The 25049-nt window shown below is 40.1% G+C and overlaps 2 protein-coding genes across 16 annotated transcripts in view; one reads left to right on the top strand and one right to left on the bottom strand.

Annotated features, from left to right (window-relative positions):
- CASK (calcium/calmodulin dependent serine protein kinase) overlaps nucleotides 1-25049 on the bottom strand; it is a 372938-nt gene that overhangs the window by 139677 nt on the left and 208212 nt on the right. The gene's annotated exons all lie outside the window — the stretch shown is intronic.
- GPR34 (G protein-coupled receptor 34) lies at nucleotides 215-9463 on the top strand. 2 transcript variants are annotated; one of them, XM_070785257.1, is made up of 4 exons: nucleotides 215-355; nucleotides 971-1062; nucleotides 6240-6344; nucleotides 7748-9463. In XM_070785257.1, the coding sequence occupies exon 4, from the start codon at nucleotides 7828-7830 to the stop codon at nucleotides 8956-8958; it is 1131 nt and encodes a 376-aa protein (XP_070641358.1). In that variant the 5' UTR covers nucleotides 215-355; nucleotides 971-1062; nucleotides 6240-6344; nucleotides 7748-7827; the 3' UTR covers nucleotides 8959-9463. The 2 variants fall into 2 exon arrangements, with proteins under 2 accessions (XP_070641358.1, XP_070641359.1); XM_070785258.1 differs by lacking the exon at nucleotides 6240-6344.

The raw sequence follows: 25049 nt of genomic DNA, 5'->3' as shown, positions 1-25049 counted from the left end.
AGACTTCTTTATTTGGGGGGGGGGGGGAGGGAAAACTTTTCATAATTGTCAAGGTGGAAGGTATTCATGTAAAAGATATAAGCACTTTCCTAAAGTTAAGTGTTGATTGAGCTTAAAGATAAAAGTTTTGCATAGTGGTGAAGTTTTTAATATTTTCACAGGGAGTCTAAGGGTTGTCATATTGAAAAAAGAAAGGAGAAAAATACACCTATTACCACATTCAAATATATTAAAAAAGACTAACCCAACCAATTGCACCACAACCGGATGGAGGAACCCAGCTGACACACCAAGACAAGTCTGTGTGTAGGGAAGCTTGGGGATCAGCTCCTTTTACTTCAGGAGAGCCTGAACTGTGAGTATGCCTTGATTTCAACTGCATAAATGATCCTTTTTGAAGTTACATTTTGATAATCTGAATAATAAAAATGAAACCTGCTTCATGGGTGACTAGCAATGCTTTGCTTCCAGAACTCTGAGTAAACTGCTTGAATGATACCACTGCCTTGACTTGACTTAAAATGAGGCCGTATCTTTTTTAGGATATGCGATGTTTAGGATCATACTATCAATATGGTCACATTGTTTGTACTATGTTTTGTATCCTGGACAAAGACTTGCAGATCTACTTGAATCGATTAAGTTATTTTCATATGCAACACACTTTATTTCCAGTGTATTATAAGTACCTTTTAAGTTATGCTGACTCTCTACTTTTAGTGATAGTATTTTCTTTATTATATGGCTTCTATTTTATGGTCATTACCAGATCAATTAAAATTTAAGTTTCATGTTTCAGAGGTTGCTATGGTGAATATTAGAGAAAAGAAAAAGCAAAATACACTTTAGTCAATGCACTTAAATTTAAAAAAATGTTTTAACCACAGTTAAATTGATAACAAAATCTTATGTACTACTAATAGTATTCTTTCCAAAATGACATGCTTTTTAATTTTCATTTTGTATGCAGCAATTAGTGCAATTTTTAAAGCATGGCCTGAGTGATTCAGTGGATATCACGTCAAACCACAAATGTGAAAGGCTGATAGCACTGCCAAATAGGTATGTATTTTCTATGTGATGTTTTCACAAACATAACCAAACTGCATTTTTATACATGAATTTATTATATGGGAATAATTTTCACTGGTATTTTGTTAGCTATAAATTCGGAAAAGCTTCAACTATCTTTTACCATTGATTTTTGGTTGTGCTGGGTCTCTGTCATTTTGTGTGGGCTTTCTCTAACTGTGGTGTGCGGGCTTCTCATTGCCGTGGCTTCTGTAGTTGCAGAGCACAGGCTGTAGGCACATGGGCTTCAGTAGCTGCAGCTCGCAGTAGCTGTGGCTTGCGGGCCCTAGAGCGGGCAGGCTTCAGTACTTGTGGCATACGGGCTCAGGAGTTGTGGCTCGGGGGCGCTAGAGTGTGGGCTCAGTAGTTGTGGGGCATGAGTTTAGTTGCCCCGTGGCATGTGGAATCCTCTTGGACTAGGAATTGAACCTATGTCCCCTGCAATGGCAGGTAGATTCTTATCCTCTGTGCTACCAGAGAAGTCCCCTCAAACTGCATTTAAAAAGCTTTTGCTCATTGGAGGCTACAGTGGAATCTTGGGTCCTGCCCCCCAGTACAGAAGTTCCTATAGCAGCCAGTTGAAAAATTACTGGCCCAGAAAGGTGGTGCTAGTGGGTACAGTGCAGCACTAATAACAGGGTTGCGAACGTCAGGATTTGTCAAGTAATACCATTAAAAACCATTAACCATCTACTATCAAAAAACCACAGTGACCACTTCACACAAGTCACAACTCATATCCACTGGGAAACTGGTCCACTCTGTGAATGTAGTGGTTTGTTTCTTATCTTCACTGGCCATTCTTAACAAATCAAGTAAGTAGTTTGGAAAACATCAGTAAATGGCCTTGGGAACAGAAAGTGACTGGCACATTGTAAAGGAGACAGAAATCAGCCATTAAGTTCAAAATGGGATCTAATCTGTTAATTCATTAATAAATGACAACACTAGCCATTCAATATAGGCTTCTAAATGATGGATATTATTATTATTAAAAAAATACATTGTTCTCTTTGAGCTTGAAAGTGCAGCAAAACAAGGAAGGTTTATTGGTGATCTTACTCAATTATTATTTATTTTATCTGCAGATTGGAGCTGAGGCAAATGGTTTCAGGCTTTGTGCTAAATGGCTTTCTAGAAACATCTTGATCATGGCTATCAGGCCTAGAAATAAGTTTGAAAGACATACTTTGGGGGAAAATCTGCTCAGCATTCTGAGAATTTCAGCAAACTCTGGATTGACTGACTTATTTTCATGAACATAGCAAACAAAAAGATTAGTACCTTTTCCAAAGAGGTAAATTTAGGTGACATAATCTTTCCTTAAAACTGCTAGTGTGAATAATGTTAAAGGAATCATATCAAAGTATTGCTGACAGAACTCATCATTAATAAAGAAAATGCTGATCATTTGGGATTAGGAGGAGCAAGGTTTGGTGAAACGGATCACTGGCTCTGAAAGTCAGATGGATTGTGTGGCCATGGGTAGCAATCATGAACATCTTTATTTTTCATTAATACCTCCCTCACAAAGTTATTATAAGGATTATATAAATGAAATAATATAAATACTCTTATTAACACACTGCCTGATACACAGCAAATGCTAAATAAATATTACTTACCAGTTCAGTCATCTAGCTCGAGGGTTCAATTCTGACTGTACATTAGAATGCCCTGAGGAGCTTTTAGAGGAAACCATTGCTTGGAGCCCATTCCAGACCAATTAAATCAGAAGATCTAGGGAGGGGGCCAGGCATTGGTATCTTTAAAAAGCCATCAAGAGGATTCTAATACGTAGCCAGGACTGAGAGTTACTGAGAGTCTCTTCTACAAAGTACCCAATCATGGTAGTCTCAAAAAATCTCTGGTGGTAAGACCCTTACTACTTCCCAAGATAGACGGTTTCATTCTAAAAAAGTATTTCCTTAAAAGGAGACAACATCTGTTTTGGCATTTTCACTCACTGGTCCTTGTTCTGCTTTCGGGAGACACACAACACAAGGTGCAGTCCTTTTCCCCACGGCCTTGAACGCATTCCCATCTCCAGGTGCCCGTTTCCTTCCACTTGCTCCTTGCTCTTCCCCACCCCCACCCCCCACTGGCTCTGTGGCCTTCTGTTAGTGTGCTGCTGAGGATGAAACCCTGTACTCAGGGTCAAACCTTACCAGCTGAGGACAGAACTGGATTAGTAGGACAGTCTTCATTTAAGACACTCCACAGGCATGAAGTCAACCAAGGACAGGTTAGTTTTTGTTGCAGCCACATCACACAATGGATATGGCAACTGCAGTCAACTACAACTGTGTTTCTGTTAATGGAGCTAACGCCCTTCCTGTACTTGAACAGTCGATTTTAATATCCACATGTAGGACTTCATACACTTTTTGAGTAAATCCCTTCTTTCATTCAACAGCATTTATTGTGCTAGGCACTTGGTACACAGAGGCAAATTAAACAGACTTGTTTCCTAACTCTGTTGTTCAGTTGCTCGGTCGTGTCCGACTCTTTGCAACTCCATGGACTGCAGCACGCCAGGCTTCCCTGTCCCTCACCATCTCCCAGAGCCTGCCCAAGTTCACGGCCATTGAATGAGTGATGCCATCCAACCATCTCATCCTCTGTCGCCCTCTAATGGAGTTTAAAATACAGCAATGGAGAAAATAAAAGAAAAAAACAAAAAAACCCCTCTACAGTTTTCAAAGTTATTTCAGCTATCTTAGCTCTCAAAATCACGTCACCTGTCATACCTCAGCTCACTTTCATCAATGGCCATGAGCTGTTTCTACCTGAGCCTCAGTCATCTCCCTATGTGACCACGTAACACAGGTCCTTCTCCAGGGGCCCTTCTCTTCCTGGTAATCTACACTGCATGCTTAGCTCCATTTTTGGCAGCCTGCCATTCTTCCTAGATTGCCTTTTCCTTTTTAGAATTTCAGATCACCAGAAACACGCCTGTACGTTTCTAACAACTTTGTGAAATCTGGCTCCCTGCAGTTGAGACACACAAAAGACTGGACTCAGTCCTCTTGCCTCCCTTCCTCTGTTATTCTGAGCCCTGCACTCTGGGGACAGGCTGTCATTGGGGATTACATAACTTCCTCTTCACCAGTCAGTTCCCCTTCTGAGGATTCAATTTCCCTCTTTACAAAAATTTAAACTGGAATTTCATGCTCTACTAAAATGGTTGCTTCTGGATGAAATTATGGGTAGAGTTTTAAGAAGGGCTAAGTTCTTTCAAATGTTTTTCTCTGTGTATAATGTCAAATCAGAAAATGAATTACAGTAATTCAAATCTACTTTACAGCATTCAAAGTCTGAATGCACACTCCTGAAAAGATATTTTCCGAGAGCAGGGTCTCTGTCATATTCACCTTCATTTTACAAGCAGTATTTAGGAGGTGCTAAATATTAGGAGAGTAAAGAAACATCAACAACCTCAGATATGTGGATGATACCATTCTAATGGCAGAAAGCGAAGAGGAACTAAAGAGTCTCTGGACGAGGGTAAAGAAGGAGAGTGAAAGAGCTGGCTTAAAACTAAATATTAAAAAAACTAAGATCACGGCATCCAGCCCCATTGCTGCTGCTGCTAAGTCGCTTCCATCGTGTCTGACTCTGTGCGACCCCATAGACGTCTGGTAGCCCACCAGGCTCCCCCATCCCTGGGATTCTCCAGGCAAGAACACTGGAGTGGGTTGCCATTTCCTTCTCCAGTGCATGAAAGTGAAAAGTGAAAGTGAAGTCACTCAGTCATATCCGACTCTCAGCGACCCCATGGACTGCAGCCTACCAGGCTCCTCCATCCATGGGATTTTCCAGGCAAGAGTACTGGAGTGGGGTGCCATTGCCTGACAAATAGAGGGTGAAAGGTGGAAGCAGTGACAGATTTCCTGTTCTTGGGCTCTAAAATCACTGTGGATAGTGACTGCAGCCATGAAATCAGAAGACATTTGCTTCTTGGCAGGAAAGCTATAACAAACCTAGACAGTGTGTTGAAAGCAGAGACATAACTCATGACAAAGGTCCATAAAGTCAAGGCTATGGTCTTCCCACTGGTAACATACCATTGTGGGAGCTGGACCGTAAAAAGGGCAGAGCGCAAAAGAATTAATGCCTTCGAACTATGGTGCTGGAGTCCCTTGGATAGCAAGGAGATCAAACCAGTCAATCTTAAGGGAGATCAACTCTGAATACTCACTGGAAGGACTGTTGCTGAAGCTGAAACTCCAGTATTTTGGTCATCTGATGCAAATAGCTGACTTATTGGAAAAGTCCCTGATACTGGGAAAGATTGATGGCAGGAGAAGAGGGTATCAGAGGATGAGATAGCTGGATGGCATGGTGAGGGACAAAGGGGCCTGATCCATGCTGCAGTCCATGGGGTCACAAAGAGTCGGACATGACTGGGCAACTTAACAACAACAGTGGTAAACAACCCGCCTGCCAATGAAGGAGACATAAGAGATGTTCGATCCCCGGGTTGGGAAGATCCCCTGGAGAAAGTAATGGCTACCCACTCCAGTCTTCTTGCCTGGAGAAACCTATGGATAGAGGAGACTGGCAGACTACAGTCCATAGGGATGTAAAGAATCAGACATGACTGAAGCGACTTAGCACGAGATATTCACCAAAATGAAATTAATCAAAAAGTGGTGTTTTAAATCTGTCACTGAACACTTGTATATGCCAGGGTAAACAAAAGAACAGTTTTGTTGTTTGTAGAATGCATTTCTTTCATTTCTACGAACAAAAAAACTAAGGCTTAGAAAAGGTTATTTTATTGACTGAAGGTCACAGAGTTAGTTAGGTCCCATTTTGATATGAGACCCTGAATGTCTGTTACACCTGCTAAGAAGCTTCTGTAATGAAGTATGGCAGTCATTCTAAGAAAGAGATGCGATGAGACCCCCTAGAATCCTATCCTCTCATCTTCTCTTTATGATGACCTCTCAGACTGAGCTCTTCAGAGCTGCCAATGCCCAACAAAGAGCAGGTAACAAATAGCATTGCTTACATTGTCTGCTGCCACAGACAAGTGGAATTCACACACTACCAACAGTCCCAAACGCCCTAGCCCACAGACTATGTCAACTGCAGGTACTTGCTTTCAAAATCTTGGATTGCACGTCCTCTTTCCTATTTACATTGCCACTCTATGCTTCTAGGTCAGCGGACTCTCCAATCTGACTCTCTGGCGGCCATCATCACCTGTCTTGGTTTTGTTTGGTACTTTGCTCTCCTGTGCAAATGTTGCGAGTCTACCTAACCAGGCAAGTGCTGTGCTCTATTGGCCTGTTATATTAATTGCACACCCCGGTAGGCAAGTGATTTTAATACCTTCAATGAGGTGTTAGATTGAAAAAGAAATTTACGACCCTTTCCTCTATTTCTTGGAGAAGGGGATGGCAACCTACTCCAGTATTCTTGTCTGGAGAATTCCTTGGACAGAGGAGCCTGGTGGGTTACAGTCCATGGGTCACAGTCGGACATTTTTCACAATGTCTAAAAAATCAACCATCTACTATTTGTGCAAAGAGTCAGACACAACTGAGCAACTATGCTATGCTATGCTATACTAAGTCGCTTCAGTCGTGTCCGACTCTGTGCGACCCCATAGACGGCAGCCCACCAGGCTCCGCTGTCCCTGGGATTCTCCAGGCAAGAACACTGGAGTGGGTTGCCATTTCCTTCTCCAATACATGAAAGAGAAAAGTGAAAGTGAAGTTGCTCAGTCGTGTCCAACTCTTAGCGACCCATGGACTGCAGCCTACCAGGCTCCTCTGTCCATGGATTTTCCAGGCAAGAGTACTGGAGTGGGGTGCCATTGCCTTCTAATACACCTCTATTCCCACTGTGGAATGAGAGACTGCCACAGTCTGTCACATACTACATGGCTGCTAAGTCGCTTCAGTTGTGTCCAACTCTGTGTGACCCCATAGACGGCAGCCTACCAGGCTCCCGTGTCCCTGGGATTCTCCAGGCAAGAACACTGGAGTGGGTTGCCATTTCCTTCTCCAATGCATGAAAGTGAAAAGTGAAAGTGAAGTCACTCAGTCGTGTCCGACTCTTATCGACCCCATGGACTGCAGCCTACCAGGCTCCTCCACCCACGGGATATTCCAGGCAGGAGTACTGGAGTGGGGTGCCATTGCCTTCTCCGTACTATAGGTGCAAAAATGAATGAATGAATGAATGAATGCCATCTATGAGGGACAGAGTCAAGGCAGGAAACTGGACAGGGGTCAGCAGTGGGTTCAGTTCACTCATGTCTTACTCATGTCTCACTCACGTCTTCACTTTAGGGAAACTGACAACTCATCTTTGAAAAATATAAGCTGTCATCTCTATCTCCATTTCTATTCCCATCCCAGCTTCCCCGAGAAAAGACAAGTCCATAGTTCAGTTGATTTTAATATAATAACAGACCTTGAACACGGACCATAGGATAGAAAAAGTTAGTGTAGGATGCTCCAACAGCTTCTACACTATGTGCTGCTTGGCTTGTGATACCATAATGCTCCTGCATAGATTGTGCAGATATCCACATGGGCCAAAGTAGGATAAAAGTTTCTTATAATGTCTGAAAAATCAATCATTTACTATTTGTGCTTTGAGCTAAAGTATTGTTACAAACGTAACAACAACTCACTCAATGTTTGGCATTCTGTTGTAGGAAACATCTGAGGACATAAAAGCTACACTCAAGGAACATGTCCTTTTAGCACCTTCACTTTTTGATCTCTACAGAAGAGAATGAGAAGTCAGATGGTGACGATGATGACAACTTCAGTCAGCAGCTGGTCTTGCTCCTCCAAAGGAGTGCACTTTAATTATAGCGTTCAATCACCACACAACGTCTCAGGAGCATCAAATTTTACTGCCTGCTCCATGGATGAAAAATTACTCTCCAGTGTGTTAATAACATTCTACTCTGTTATTTTCATCATGGGGCTGGTTGGAAACATTATTGCCCTCTATGTATTCCTGGGTATCCACCGCAAAAGAAATTCCATTCAGATTTACCTACTCAATGTAGCCATTGCAGACCTCTTACTTATCTTCTGCCTCCCCTTCCGAATAATGTATCACATTAATCAAAACAAGTGGACACTAGGTGTGATTCTTTGCAAGGTTGTGGGAACACTATTTTATATGAACATGTATATTAGCATTATTTTGCTTGGATTCATCAGTTTGGATCGTTATATCAAAATTAATCGGTCTATCCAACAACGGAAGGCAATAACAACCAAGCAGAGTATTTATGTTTGCTGTATAGTATGGGTAATTGCTCTTGCTGGATTTTTAACTATGATTATTTTAACCCTTAAGAAAGGAGGTCATAATTCCACGATGTGCTTCCATTACAGAGATAAGGTCAATGCAAAAGGAGAAGCAATTTTTAACTATGTTCTTGTGGTAATGTTCTGGCTCATTTTCCTACTAATCATCCTTTCATATATTAAGATTGGGAAGAATCTATTGAGGATTTCTAAAAAGAGGTCAAAATTTCCGAATTCTGGTAAATATGCCACTACCGCCCGGAATTCCTTCATTGTGCTCATCATTTTTACTGTATGTTTTGTTCCCTACCACGCCTTCCGATTTGTCTATATTTCTTCACAGCTAAATGTGTCGTCTTGCTATTGGAAGGAAATCGTTCACAAAACCAATGAGATCATGCTGGTTTTCTCATCTTTTAACAGCTGTTTAGATCCAGTCATGTATTTCCTGATGTCCAGTAATATTCGCAAGATAATGTGCCAGCTTCTTTCTAGACGATTTCAAGGGGAAGCGAGCAGGAGTGAAAGTACTTCAGAATTTAAACCAGGATACTCCCTACATGATACATCTGCCGTGGCTAAAATTCAGACTACTTCTTAAAGCACTTATGATGAACATATGAAAAAGTGATAAAATGAAGCCTAATTCCCTGAAGAACAAAAAATCATGAAACAAAGCTCAGGTCTTCCTGAAGTTCTTTGCTTATCTGTGATATTTCATTTGCTTAATTGTAGTATATTTCAAGAGTAAGCTCACAGTCATCACTGGAGTACATTTGTATATAAAATCTTTTACAAATATATTGTTAGGCTAATGCTGTTAACATAGATTATAAAATTAACTGAAATTTATGGTTTTGACTATAGAATAATGAAAGAAAACGTCATAGTTTCTCAAGTCACTAAAGTAATTATTCAAAATCAAGTACCTAATACTAATTTAAAGTGTGTTTAACAGTTAATTGATTTCAGGACTGACTTACAATGTCAGAAAATATATGTTCATTGTCATTTGAAAAGCTTATATAATTTGCCACTGTATTCATTTATGTCTAAGCCTATCAACAGATAAAATGATAATTAATAAAATTCTAACAAATCTGAAATCAACCTATTATCTATGACTTCTTAGATAAAATGGAAAGAATTTAAATACTGTACAGTAAAAATCAAACGATAGATGAGCTAAAATTCAATAGCCTAGCAATAGGACTTAAGACTGCAACTTACTTAAAACAGATTTATTAGCAATTTAGCCATCTTGGACCGCACAGTTTGGTAAAGTATAATTAAAGATGCATATACCCTATGAGCCAGCAAGTTTACTGCTAGGTATACATCTTACAGAAGCACTGAAACATATACATAAAACACATGTAAAGATGCTCACTGACCTACTGCTCATAATACTAAACAAATGGAAACAACCTAAGTATGAGTATGCATCAGCAAAGGAAAGGAGAAATAAACTACATCTGCATGCATCAACATGGAGAATTCTCAAAAATAACATTGAATAAAAAACAAACAAAAACTGCAAAGGGTATCTACCATAAGAAATAATTTATGTAAAATACAAAACCATGTTCATATTCTTTACAGATCTATACATATGCAATAAAAATATAAAACATATGTGGTAGCACAAACATATACACCAATTTGAAGTTAATGGTTACATCTGGAGAGATTCGAAGCAAACATGGCAAATTATTAATAATGTTTGTTAAGCCTGTGTGGTGGTACATGAGTGTTATATTATTTCTGGTATATATCTTAGTGTTTAAAATATTTCATAACAATACAGAAAACCTGTAGAATACAATTAAAAGCAAATTCTGAAATTTTCATGTACATTAAAAAATAACTAGAGAGTAAACTAAGAGAAAGGGTCCTTATATTCTTTAAAAAAATTTTTATTTTACTGAAGTACAGTTGTACATTCTTTTTCATATTCTTTTCCATTATGGTTTATCATAGGATACTGAATATAGTTCCCAGCACTATGCAGTAGGACCTTAATTTTTTATTACTTTGCTTTGACAACAACAAATACCAAAATGAAATTGAGTAAGTATGACAATACTGATTTCCTCTCATGTTCTCAATTTTTTTTTACATTGTTAGTAAACATTTATATCCCTATGTGTCTTTATTGTAAACATACAGTTTGAATGGTTAAATTACATTATCTATTATTATTAGTAGTTAAGGAACATTAAAAGTAACATACGTACTCATAATTCTAGAAGCTTTCTCATTATTTATATTAAATGTGACAATTCCTATAAAGCCCTGCACAATGGCATTATCAAAGAATAAAAAAGTACACTAAGTCAGTTCTTGCTATAATATTTGTGTTAAAATAAATCTTGATAAAAGTCAACCTATAACAACAGATGTTATAGTAACCTGAATCCTTATAGTAACCTATACACCTCACAGTAACCTGAATCCTGTAGAATATTTCTACATTTTTAGAAAAACTTGCTAAACATCAAATTTGAAGCTATTTATTATATATAGTTTTCTATTTCTTATTGAAATACTGTCCCTAGCTCCCCCAAGCCAAGGTTTAGTTCTAGAAGCATACAGAAAAGGGAAATGCAAAAGTATATACGTATCCTCACCTTGCAACAGATCTTCAGAACAAGTCTCTAAATAATATCTCACATATGCAAAACCAAACAAAGGCAAAATTAACTGCCTGGTTGCAAGAGTAAAACCTAAATGCTGAGTATTGCTGTTAGTTTTGGAAAAGTTATTCTGTGCAGAGCTGGGTTTGATGGCAGTTGAATTTCTAAGATCAGGTCAATAGAAGAAGAAAATGATGTTCTAGTACAGAAGGTTTTATTTTCAACTTCTTTTTAAAATAGATTCTTTAGTCCTGCTGATATGAAAGTAGAACTAATATAATTACAGCTCTGTGAAGCAAAGCATTACTGAAAGTTATCCACAAGAGAAAAACAGCATGAAATAGAGTTTTCTCAACAGGCAGCCTGGATTCTGCAGAAACATATTAACAGGCTAATTATTTTCTAGTTTTTTGAAATATGAATGGAAACTTCTTTTAACAGATATTAAATTTTATTCTTATCCTTTACTAATGATGGCACTGCATGGAGCACATGCAAAGATAAACTTATCAGTGGAGCAGAGCTCACATCTCTATGCAGACCCTCAATGATACATGAGAAGATTACATGCCAAATTAATCTCTCAAAAGGGTAGAAGCAGAAACAAATCAGAGGGCAACCCAAGATTCTCGATGTGCAAGAATCTTGCAAAGTGGGTTTAAAACTTTTCTGGGTGACTGATACACTTTCCTCCTTCAGAGAGAATCCCTACAAATGAAGACAACATCACAAAAAGCATTGGGGAAGGAAGAAATAATAAATAGTGCTGCACTTATTGAAAATAGTATTGTGGTTATTTAAAAGAAAATAAAAAGCCAATTTAGAGATGGTTGGATGGCATCGACAATGGACATGATTTTGAGCAAACTCATGGATGGTGATGGACAGGGTAGATGGTGATGGACAGGGAAGCCTGGCGTGCTGCAGTCCATGGGGTCGCAAAGAGTCAGACACGACTGAGCAACTGAATAACAACAACTTGTATCATACCCCTCAAAAATTCCAAGTGGATCAGAGTTAAATGTAAATAATGAATGCATTAAAACACTAACTCATCTGTGGAAGGGAGAGGACTTCCTGTTAATAAAATAGAAATAACCATAGGGAAAGATGCATAGTTTTGACTTTAAAAAGTAGACTATTTTTGGGGGGTGTCAAAAACTGTAAACAAAAATAAAAGCTAAAGCACAAAGTGGGAAAAATATTCACAACAGATATGACATTTACTGGAGAGTCTTCTATGTCAGGCACCAAAGGACACCATAAACTTCTAAAGAAACTTGTATTTTTGATCAGAACAAAGCGATTGAATCTCACTATATAATCTGAATTATGTCAGCTTGGTTGAGATAGACTCTCACAATGGATGATACAGTGTCCTTTTTCATAGATACTTGACCCAGTTGAGAACACAATTCCTCTAAGTGCCTCAGTTTGGTTGTGATTTTCAAATTTAAGATGTGGAGGGCTGGTTTCATGGTGGTTTCACAATAGACCCTATGCTAAAAAGAAGTGCTAGGTTTGTCCTAAACTTCTATTTTGCCCCTTCAAGTTCACATACAAGGGAGTAGGCAGCAAGGTATTGAATAAAATATATTTGTTGATGTGCCTTTTACTGTGCTGGGTGCTTGACATGCATTAAAATCATTTAGTCCTAACTGCATTGTGATGGAAGTATCAACTGCATTTTTCATGCAAGTTGGTAGACTTTTATTCCATAGGCACTGTCTCTGCTAAAACACTGCTTTTCATTTTGCATTTTATTTTGCCCAAGCAAAATGGTAATTCCTGAGATGTCTTCTGTTATTAAAAAAACACATCATACATGGGCATTACTATGTAGTTAGGGCAAAAAATCTGCTATTACTCATCAAAAGTATGTGATATAAAAAAACCAACATCTTAAAAAACTAGTTTTCTAGCTATCACACATTCATACACTCTGTAAAAGCTCTGCCTGAAATATGGATGATTAAATGGTACAAAAGCAAGTTGAACAGAAGGAGAAAAAAAGAAATCAAATTAAAGCATCTCACCCTTATTAATTTTGCTTCTAGCCCAGGAAATGCACAAAGAACCATCCTAAGATAAGCTTTGGAAAGGTTTCTAATTATGGTTTGGATACAGGTATTGATGATGCACAGAATCTCTTTTTTGCTTTAGTAAGCCATACAAGCTATTCCAGGGGCAACAGTGAACTGTTATACTCTGGTTTGGAGAAGGAAATGGCAACCCACTCCAGTATTCTTGCCTGGAGAATCCCATGGATGGAGGAGCCTGGTGGGCTACAGTCCACAGGGTCACAAAGAGTTGGACACAACTGAGCGACTTCGCTTTGGTAATTCCACATATACTCTTCTTTTAGGTATAAAATAGTTCAAACATACAACAAAGCAAAAATACAAAAATACAATGTAACAGGCAGCTAAGCACCCATCAGGGAGATTGTGCAGATGTCAAATGTTTGGGCTGTATTCACTTGACTGTTTCCTTGTACCTATACATAATCTAAGAAGATATACTAGAGCTCATCTCGAGGTTGCCGCTTGCCTAAAGTTAGTGTATATTTCTCTGGTGTACATGTTTACCCTATTATAACATATGTAGGGAGAAGGTGATAGCAGCCCACTCCAGTACTCTTGCCTGGAAAATCCCATGGATGGAGGAGCCTGGTGGGCTGCAGTCATGGGGTCGCGAAGAGTCAGACACGACCGAGCGACTTCCCTTTCACTTCTCACTTTCATGCACTGGAGAAGGAAATGGCAACCGACTCCAGTGTTCTTGCCTGGAGAATCCCAGGGACGGGGAAGCCTGGTGGGCTGCCGTCTATGGGGTCGCACAGAGTCGGACACGACTGAAGCGACTTAGCAGCAACATACATAAGTGGTACGAATAACAATGTACATTAGCTTTTGTTTTAAAAATTTACACAAACAGTATCTTACTAATACACCCTTTTGTAATTTTTTTCACTCAAATTGTGTTTATGTGGATATATGAAGGTCCCCCTCATTCATCTTCACAGATGCATAGTGTTTATTGTGAGAACAAACAACCGTTTGATTCTCCGTTTCTCCTAACAATGGGCCTTTAGGTGGTTTCCACAGTTTTGTTATTAGAAACCACGTTCAAGTGAAGTCTCCTGCGCGCATGTGTGGAAGTTTTCTATGGCTGACACCGAGAAGTAGAAATGCTTGGTTGTAAAGGGTATACACATTTTCATTTTATTTCACTTGTGACGAACTGCTCTCTAAAGTGATTTTTATCAATTTATACACCTATTCCACCACTAGTAAGATGAGAGTTCCTCTACCCACATCGTCACCAATACTTTAGTTTTATCAGATTTACTAACTTTTGCCAATCTGAGAGGTGCGAAATGGCATCTCCCCAGGGTTTTAATTTGCATTTCCTTGATTACAAGTGAAAAGGAGCAGCAGCATCTCTTTGCCCATTCATGTTTCTTCTTGGGTGAATGATCTATTCATATCTAAACCTCCTTCCCTTTTCCCTATAATGAGTTGCCTGTATTGTTTTCTTCTTTCAAATCATTGACATAATTCTTTAGATATTCTGTATACTAATCTTTGGTTCTTTATATGGGTTGCAAATAACTTCTACCAGTCTGAGACGTGTCTTTTACTTTGCTTATGGTTTCTTCTGCCAGTCACCACAAGGAAAGGAAGACATTTTCTAATCAATAAATCTAGAGGAACCCTGGCCTTCTGGAATACAGACACCCTTCAAGGACCAAGCTAAAGAATTTGTAGATGAAATGATCTTATAATCAGACAGCTTAGCATTTCATTCAGTTATAGTACACAGGAGTGCAAATGAGGTGTCCTTTGAGAAGAAAAATGTTTCCTGAGTGTTAACCTACAAAATTCAAACATGTTAGTATAGACATGCAAATTATTTTAGAGGGATAGAATGTCTCCTAGACCAGGAGTAGATCTGTTAAATGTATCAACATATTTAAAGAAAGAACTGGCCATTCACTAGCAGGTGAGAGAAACTTGGAAGAAAAAGTGAGGTGGAGACTATGAAGATGTTGGTATTGCCCATCCGCACAGAGTCCAGGAGAAAACTCTTAATCAATGGACCAAGAATATTATCACCCCACTGGTAAGGCCACAGTGAGGATTATGGTGGGGCTGGATCCAATTGGTCTTCTTAGCCTAGTGACATTAAATATTAGATAATGATCTAGGAGGCAGCATAACAGGTTCATAGGGCAGCTGCTGCAACCAGACTGACTGAGTTCAATTTCTTGCTTCATCACTTACTATGTAACCTTGTACAAGCTCTCTTTCCTCTACTGAGAAAATAAGAATAATAGGAATACCTAACTCATAGTGTTGTGAAGGCTAAATGAATGAATACATGTTCCTAGCCATTAAGAAACATTCAATGTATGTTACTGAAATACTCAAATGCCAAAAGAAAGACAGGGGAAATATACAAAATGGAATGGTCAGAAGCTTAAGATAAACATCAGAACTATGAAGATACACAGTGGAAGCTGACTTGGACCAAATGAGGTGGGGAAAGCACTTAGAAAGGGCAATTGAGCTTTCACCAACAACAGCAAAGTCCAGGACAAGAGCCGTGCAGACTCGTGCTATTTTGTGCTGGTCAGAACCATATTCTGAAACTTGAGCAAGTAGCAGAGCAGAGGAGAAAGGGGTGGTTTGAAAGAATGGGATTATTTAGCCTTAAAGCAGAACACTAAAGGAAAGACAGAACAAAACTGTGTGTGTGCAGGTGCGCGTGTGTGTGTGGCCTCAGCGAGCAAGCAGAAAGAGGACCAGTGAAGGACAGGAGCTGCAAAAGCAGCATGTTTCACCTGACTATAGAATAGGAAGCCAGTGAGTTATCTGCTAGCAGAACTATTTCATTATAGATGGATCCTCAGCAGGCTGGGAAGGCAGCATTTTGAGCATTTAATAAGGTTTGGGTCTGATGTTCCTAAGATCTCTTTGACAGAAGTTTTGGGTTTTGCCTTCATAATGAGTGGCAACCAGGGGCCACGGGTGATCTTTGTTGGTCCATCAGGCTGTGCCTGTATAGTCATGGCCTCGGGCTCTTCAGACTGTGCGGCTGAGGTGGGGTGGTGCAGAGGAAGGAGGCTGCTTGCTGTATGGTCAGTGGTCCCCAAGCAGTTTTCCAGAACTTTCTTTTGTAGCAGATTTGTTCATTCATTCATTAATATTCACTGCTAGAGAGACTGCTTAAACTCTACCTAAAATAAATCACTGGATTCTGGGAGTTTTGTGACATTTGTTATGTTAGGTGCTCATTGTAGGGTAAGGGAATTAGAGAAGGCGAGGTTCGGAAAAAGAACGAGACTGGCACTTAACAGGAACAGATCACCTTTAATGAGGCGAGAAGGGGCAGCAGTCAGATTAGTGAGCTGTTGCACTAACCCAAGAAAAAAATAAGTATATATAGGCATATATGTGGAAATCTACTGTCTTAAGGAGGCCTGTTCTTCTCCAAGGTTGTTCAGGTTAGTTATCTCTTAAATGGCTGGGGCAAGGAATTCTGGAGATTGGCCAGAGGCTGGGGTCGGCTGGGAGCTGGGTATAATCAACCTTAAGGTCCATTTTTTTCTTGGGGTGAGAGAGTTCTTTGTTTTGCATAGAATGGTGGGGAGGACCCAGAGGGGAGTTTCAACTCCAGGCTATTTTGAGCCGTGTAACTTTCCTTCACTCACGTCTTTGTTTTGTTACTGTCACTTGGCTTTGTTATGTGTAATCAGAGTGGTTGAATAGGTTACCACCTTGGATCCTGAACTGGGAGACAAGACACCTTCACTGTACAACTGCCTCAATGGTATAAACTCAGGTGGGAATGGTAATCACTCTGATGTGTGATTATTTTCAAATGTTATCCAGTGGCAAACTTCTGGACTAAAAGATCTAGATGCCTTCCTTTAACACGGGTGGCAATGCTGTTACAGGCCCTTTCCTGTTACACACATTTCCTTTCTATGTTTCCTACCTCTTCTCATGTTCTATCCCCTACCAGGACCTTCTAGCACCCCCAATACCCTCAACTCTAATTCTTTCCTCTCCTATACTCAGCAGCACCTCTTTCTCTTCCCCAGTTGAGTTTTATCTGTTTTCTGACTTTCTCTTTGAATCGCCTTTCTCACAATGTAGTGTCCTCTTATGTGTCCCCTGATCTGTCGGAAGCAGAAATGTTTCATTATTTGGGTGGAAATTTGGTTTGTACTCAAAAGAAAAACACCGTTTCCGTTATATTAAAAACAACTTTCAGCTGGTTGCAAAGGGAACTGATGGTTTGCATGCATGTTCATATTCAGTTCCCCTTTGTGGCCAGTGAGACTTGAAAAACACTGGAACACACAGGGTCAGCTCTTGTGCAGACTGATTATAGAGTTCCAAATATATGTGGCAAGTGGTGAGAGGAGTCAGCTAAATAAGTAAATAAGGGTCTCATGCTCTGTCAGCTGGCATTTGTGATCCTGCAAATAACTAAACCTCCAGTAATAAGTACAACCTAGCATGGTGGAGGGAACGCTACTAGAGGGGCAAGCTAGAATAATCATCTTTCTATATCCTTTCAGGCTCTAGTATTGGAGATATCTGGGGCTTCCCCGATGGTTCAGATGGTAAAGAATCTGCCAGCGATGCAGGAGACAGGGGTTCGATCCCTGGGTTGGGAAAATCCCTTGGAGGAGGGTGTGGCAACCCACTCCAGTATTCTTGTCTGGAGAATCCCAAGGACAGAGGAGCCTGATGGGCTACAGTCCATAGGGTCACAAAGAGTCAGACATGGCTGAGGTGACTTAGCAAGCAGGCAGGCATTGGAGATATCATGTCCACTTTAGTGTACTGATTCCTAAGATGTTGATGCTCACTCTTGCCATCTCCTGCCTGACCATGTCTAATTTACCTTGATTAATGGACTTAACAAAAATTCCAGGTTCCTATGCAGTATTGTTGCTTACAGCATTGGACTTTACTTTCACCACCAGACACATCCACAAATGAACGTTGTTTCTGCTTTGGCCCAGCCGCTTCATTCTTTCTGGGAGCTATTAGTAATCGCCCTCCACTCTTAGGATCCACTTCTTATAATCAGGTTAGCAGAAAAAGACTTTTCCTCTAGTTTTACTGAAAAGCTAGACTAGTTCTGGAAATAGAAAGGGGCTATTTACAGAGGATAAAAAGTACAAAGGAAAGAGTATGGATTCCTGATACTTTCAATACACCTCTTCATAGAAGAAATGAGCAAAAGAAAATGACAGCTCCAAGACTGAAGCGAGGCACAGTGGGTATGTCTTTGCAAAGTAAAGTTTTCTTTTTGGATGTTATCCAAGAAACAATGGACTCTGAGGCACACATACTGTATTAATCCTTAAGGAAGAGCCACTGTATTGTACTTTGAGGGAAAAAATATAAAAATCTAGTTAGAACATTGCTGTTGCAAGTGCATTAAAGAAAAGATGGTACATTAAAATTCTCTACAGCTGTTCCCATCGAGAAGTGGAGTCTTGGCCCATCTCTTGAGTCTGAGCAGGTACTGTGACTTGCTTTGACCAATAAAATGTAGTGGACATTGTACGCCGTCTGAGCAAAGCCTTAAGAGGCCTCGCAGCTTCCAGTTTTGTGCTCCTGGAACCCCAAGACCACCACAGGGTAAATAAACCCAGGATGAAAAATTACATGGCGAGAGATACTTAGCCTGTACCACCATCTCAGCTGAGGCTCCAGACATGAGCGAGGCCATCGGAGACCACTGAGGCTCAGCTGAGCTGCCCGATAATGAAGAAGCTGCATGAATGACCCCAGAACAAATTGCAGGACTGAGAATGAACCAATGGTTGTTGTCAGAAGTCACCAAGGCTAGGCGTGGTTTGGTATGCAGCAGCAGATAAATGATGCACATAACATTAAAAGTACGTATGCCATTAATTTCTAAAAGGTGACAACAAATATAGTAAGTAATTTCATTGACAAAAAAGACAATGCCTTGAATTATTTTGCTTAAAAGCTGTGTGTGTGTATCTGGGTATGAAGGAGAGAAGGGGAGAAATTTATTTTCCAAACCACTGAAGGGTGGGGAGTGGAAAGCCTATTGAAGATTTAGTAATGAACAATGTGTTGACAGAGATAAAAACAAGCATATGCTGTGTGATGAGGCAACTGGTTAGGTGATCTCTTAAGAGGGGATCTACAGAGTTTCTTAAGCAGACAGGAAGAAGTGACTACAGGGGAAGGTCAAGGTAATTTCTCCCCTGCTTTCTTCATTAGGTAAAAGACCTTTTAAATGACATCGATTAATAACATGACGCGACATGCTGTTTTCATTACAAACCTTTTAGTATTATTTGAGTTTACAAAACTATGTCCATGAATTGCTATGATTAAAAAAAAGTTAAGAAAAGCTACAGATATGAGAAAAACTTTCATATAATAAAATGTCAGACTTTCTTTTTACCACTACGGTAACTGTAGTTGTGAATGACTTTACGAAGGTAGTGCTTGTGGTAATCACTAGTATAAAGCAAAACAAAATCTCCAAAGGACATAGCCTATTAAAGACAGATGAGTGTCAATGGGTTTTCAGCTTAAGGACAGAAATCCATTGTCCATACAATGACTTGTATCTTACCACGTTTAAAGTGTTTTCCAGCTACGAAAATAAAGAAGTTTATCATTTTCTCAGAGCTTAAAAAAAAAAAAAACCCAAACTTTTAAATTGTTCTAATTTTCTAGCTGGAAGATAGTGCAAAGCAGGCAGCTTATGCTTCAGCCTTTAACAGCAAAAGAGGTTTAACTAGGGCTGGTAGTAGATTGCCCTCTACTGGTCAAAGCATCACCAAAGAAATGATTCTCTACAGACTTTTTCCTGTGTTAAAATTTAACTGTGGTTGCTTCTTTTCAATTTTCTCTACCAAATACTTTTGGTGATATGGAATTCCAGAGAACTTATGTTTCCTGGGTTCAATATTTATTTGTAGGTTTATTAAAACTACATTTTAGACTGGCTTTTGATGGAGGAAGAACAAGAGACTACATGGTAATATTAGAAACTATACCACACATAGTACAATTTGAGAAATATCTAATGAAACACCAACACTTGATTAGAGTGATACCTTAAAATGACTACTTCAAGTCTAATGTATCTCTACCAGTCAAAATATTATGAAGACACAACCACCAATATAAGAAATGATTCAGACAAGGATCACCAATGAATGCTAAAATCCACTGGGTAAAATGGAGAAAAATATATTTAGAGAGTCTCAAAATATGACACCCTCAGATTACTTATCAATTACAAAGGGCAAAAGCACTTCTCCAGTATAATGGAGAAGTGAAGTGAAGTGCAGTCGCTCAGTCGTGTCCGACTCTTTGTGACCCCATGGACTGTAGCCCACCAGGCTTCTCCATCCATGGGATTTTCCAGGCATGAGTACTGGGGTGGGTTGCTATTTCCTTCTCCAGGGGATCTTCCCAACCCAGGGATTGAACCCGAGTCTCCCGCATTGCAGGCAGACGCTTTACCATCTGAGCCACCAGGGAATCTGTATAATGGAGAGTTGGCAGCAATTAATAAATGTCCAGATTGAAACATGATACAGTTTTGGTCACCAGGAATATTTGGTCACCTTTACCTAAACAGTCCAGATTCTGGTAGCAGCGAAGAATATGGGATCTGAAGTCATACTACCAGTGACTTCAGTAACAGCCATACAGTATACCAGGTGTAGTACCATCAACAAGTTATTTATCCTCTATGGACCTAAGTCTCCTCACCTAGGAAATGACAGTAATAATGGTACCCATCTCAGAGATATTTTAATTAAATATAGCATAAAAAATAAATGAATTAATATATATATATATATATATATATAAAGCACTTTAGTGGTTATCATTTGTTATTATTATAAATTTCCTAAAAGTGGTTCTCAGGAAAGCTTGTTACTGCAAAACCTGGGGCTCTTAATAAGAGAAAATAAATATAGACACTAATAGGTCGAGAGGAGCTACCCCATGCCCGAGGTCAGGGGTGGCGGCCGAGAGGAGCTACCCCACATCCAAGGAGCGGTGGCTGAGCGGGCGCAGGAGGGCCTACAGGAGCTACTCCATGTTCAAGGTCAGGAGGGGCGGCGGTGAGGAGATACCCCTTGTCCAAGGTAAGGAGCAGTGGCTGCACTTTCCTGGAGCAGCTGTGAAGAGATACCCCATGTCCAAGGTAAGAGAAACCCAAGTAAGACAGTAGGTATTGCAAGAGGGCATCAGAGGGCAGACACATTGAAACCATAATCACAGAAAACTATAGTCAATCTAATCATATGGACCAGAGCCTTGTCCAACTCAATGAAACTAAGCCATGCCCTGTGGGGCCACCCAAGATGGGCGGGTCATGGTGGAGAGGTCTGACAGAATGTGGTCCACTGGAGAAGGGAATGGCAAGCCACTTCAGTATTCTTGCCTTGAGAACCCCATGAACAGTATGAAAAGGCAAAATGATACTGAAAGAGGAACTCCCCAGGTCGGTAGGGGCCCAACATGCTACTGGAGATCAGTGGAGAAATAACTCCAGAAAGAATGAAGGGAAGGAGCCAAAGCAAAAAGAATACCCAGTTGTGGATGTGACTGGTGATAGAAGCAAGGTCTGATGCTGTAAAGAGCAATATTGCATAGGAACCTGGAATGTCAGGTCCATGAATCAAGGCAAATTGGAAGTGGTCAAACAGGAGATGGCAAGAGTGAATGTCGACATTCTAGGAATCAGCGAACTGAAATGGACTGGAATGGGTTAATTTAACTCAGATGATCATTATATCTACTACTGCGCACAGGAATCCCTTAGAAGAAATGGAGTAGCCATCATGGTCAACAAAAGAGTCCAAAATGCAGTACTTGGATGCAATCTCAAAAATGACAGAATGATCTCTGTTCGTTTCCAAGGCAAACCATTCAATATCACAGTAATCCAAGCCTATGCCCCAACCAGTAACACTGAAGAAGCTGAAGTTGAACAGTTCTATGAAGACTTACAAAACCTTTTAGAACTAACACCCAAAAAAGATGTCCTTTTCATTATAGGGGACTGGAATGCAAAAGTAGGAAGTCAAGAAACACCTGGAGTAACAGGCAAATTTGGCCTTGGAATACGGAATGAAGCAGGGCAAGGGCTAATAGAGTTTTGACAAGAGAATGCATTGGTCATAGCAAACACCTTCTTCCAACAACACAAGAGAAGACTCTACACGTAGATATCACCAGATGGTCAACACCGAAATCAGACTGATTATATTTTTGCAGCCAAAGATGGAGAAGCTCTATACAGTCAGCAAAAACAAGACCAGGAGCTGACTGTGGCTCAGACCATGAGCTCCTTATTGCCAAATTCAGACTTAAATTGAAGAAAGTAGGGAAAACCACTAGACCATTCAGGTATGACCTAAATCAAATCCCTTATGATTATACAGTGGAAGTGAGAAATAGATTTAAGGGCCTAGATCTGATAGATAGAGTGCCTGATGAACTATGGACTGAGGTTCGTGACATTGTACAGGGGACAAGGATCAAGACCATCCCCATGGAAAAGAAATGCAAAAAAGCAAAATGGCTGTCTGAGGAGGCCTTACAAATAGCTGTGAAAAGAAGAGAAGCAAAAAGTGAAGGAGAAAAGGAAAGACATAACATTTGAAGGCAGAGTTCCAAAGAATAGCAAGGAGAGATAAGAAAGCCTTCCTCAGCGATCAATGCAAAGAAATAGAGGAAAACAACAGAATGGGGAAGACTAGAGATCTCTTCAAGAAAATTAGAGATACCAATGGAACATTTCATGCAAAGATGAACTCAATAAAGGACAGAAATGGTATGGACCTAACAGAAGCAGAAGATATTAAGAAGAGGTGGCAAGAATACACAGAAGAACTGTACAAAAAAGAGCTTCACAGCCCAGATAATCACGATGGTGTGATCACTCACCTAGAGCCAGACATCCTGGAATGTGAAGTCAAGTGGGCCTTAGAAAGGATCACTATGAACAAAACTAGTGGAGGTGATGGAATTCCAGTTGAGCTATTTCAAATCCTGGAAGATGATGCTGTGAAAGTGCTGCACTCAATATGCCAGCAAATTTGGAAAACTCAGCAGTGGCCACAGGACTGGAAAAGGTCAGTTTTCATTCCAATCCCAAAGAAAGGCAATGCCAAAGAATGCTCAAACTACCACACACTTGCACTCATCTCACACGCTAGTAAAGTAATGCTCAAGATTCTCTAAGCCAGGCTTCAGCAATATGTGAACCGTGAACTTCCAGATGTTCAAGCTGGTTTTAGAAAAGGCAGAGGAACCAGAGATCAAATTGCCAACATATGCTGGATCATCAAAAAAGGAAGAGAGTTCCAGAAAAACACCTATTTCTGCTTTATTGACTATGCCAAAGCCTTTGACTGCGTGGATCACAATAAACTGTGGAAAATTCTGAAAGAGTTGGGACTACCAGACCACCTGACCTGCCTCTTGAGAAACCTATATGCAGGTCAGGAAGCAACAGTTAGAACTGGACATGGAACAGCTAGCTGACTGGTTCCAAATAGGAAAAGGAGTACATGAAGGCTGTATATTGTCACCCTGCTTATTTAACTTGTATGCAGAGTACATCATGAGAAATGCTGGGCTGGAAGAAGCACAAGCTGGAATCAAGATTGCCAGGAGAAATATCAATAACCTCAGATATGCAGATGATACCACCCTTATGGCAGAAAGTGAAGAGGAACTAAAAAAAAGCCTCTTGATGAAAGTGAAAGAGGAGAGTGAAAAAGTTGGCTTCAAGCTCAACATTCAGAAAACGAAGATCATGGCATCTGGTCCCATCACTTCATGGGAAATAGATGGGGAAACAGTGGAAACAGTGTCAGACTTTATTTTTTGGGCTCCAAAATCACTGCAGATGGTGATTGCAGCCATGAAATTAAAAGACGCTTACTCCTTGAAAGAAAAGTTATGACCAACCTAGATAGCATATTGAAAAGCAGAGACATTACTTTGCCAACAAAGGTCTGTCTAGTCAAGGCTATGGTTTTTCCAGTGGTCATGTATGGATGTGAGAGTTGGACTGTGGAGAAAGCTGAGCGCCGAAGAATTGATGCTTTTGAACTGTGGTGTTGGAGAAGACTCTTGAGAGTCCCTTGGACTGCAAGGAGATCCAACCAGTCCATTTTGAAGGAGATCAGCCCTGGGTGTTCTTTGGAGGGAATGATCCTAAAGCTGAAGCTCCAGTACTTTGTCCACCTCATGGGAAGAGTTGACTCATTGGAAAAGACCCTGATTCTGTGAGGGATTGGGGGCAGGAGGAAAAGGGGAAGACAGAGGATGAGATGGCTGGATGGCATCACTGACTCAATGGACGTGGGTTTGAGTGAACTCCGGGAGTTGATGATGACAGGGAAGCCTGGTGTGCTACGATTCATGGGGTCACAAAGAGTCGGACACAACTGAGCGACTGAACTGAACTGAACGGAATAGGTATAGGATGTAAGACCTTAGATACTCAACTCTTTACTCATCTTCCTTTGACATCTTTTTTCCCCTTAAGTAACGATACTGACACAGAGCAGCAGACTTACCCTCCAGACAATTTTATCTAGAGATTCCAAAGAAGTGATTGGTAATAAAATGGCCAGGAAATGGTCTTTGGAAGAAAGGGGCAGTGATGAGGGTTCTGGGCACTGATACATGATGCCTTTTTAACTCCCTAAATCTCACTGCAAGTCATAATCCAAGTCACTAGGGTGTAGGTATATGTATGTATTTTATACCTGTGACAATAAAATGGCCTAAATTATTTTAAGAATTCTATCATCCAATGTTCCATTTTCAGAAATTTTAGTCTACTTTTGGCTTTTCAAAGAACTTGAAAACAAAAAGGTAGGTAGGTTCTGAAGCATGATATGAACCAAACTTGATTGACTCAAAGATGTTGAAGTTCAAAATTTGACTGTCCTCAAAAATATCTTTGCTTCATCTAATCCAATGCTGAAGTTTCCCTCTTCCTA

This window comes from Bos indicus, chromosome X, assembly GCF_029378745.1.
Source record: "Bos indicus isolate NIAB-ARS_2022 breed Sahiwal x Tharparkar chromosome X, NIAB-ARS_B.indTharparkar_mat_pri_1.0, whole genome shotgun sequence".
In the NCBI taxonomy this organism is placed as follows: domain Eukaryota; kingdom Metazoa; phylum Chordata; class Mammalia; order Artiodactyla; family Bovidae; genus Bos; species Bos indicus.
The sequence above is the reverse complement of the archived record's forward strand: the minus strand, read 5'-3'. Positions and strand labels throughout refer to the sequence as shown.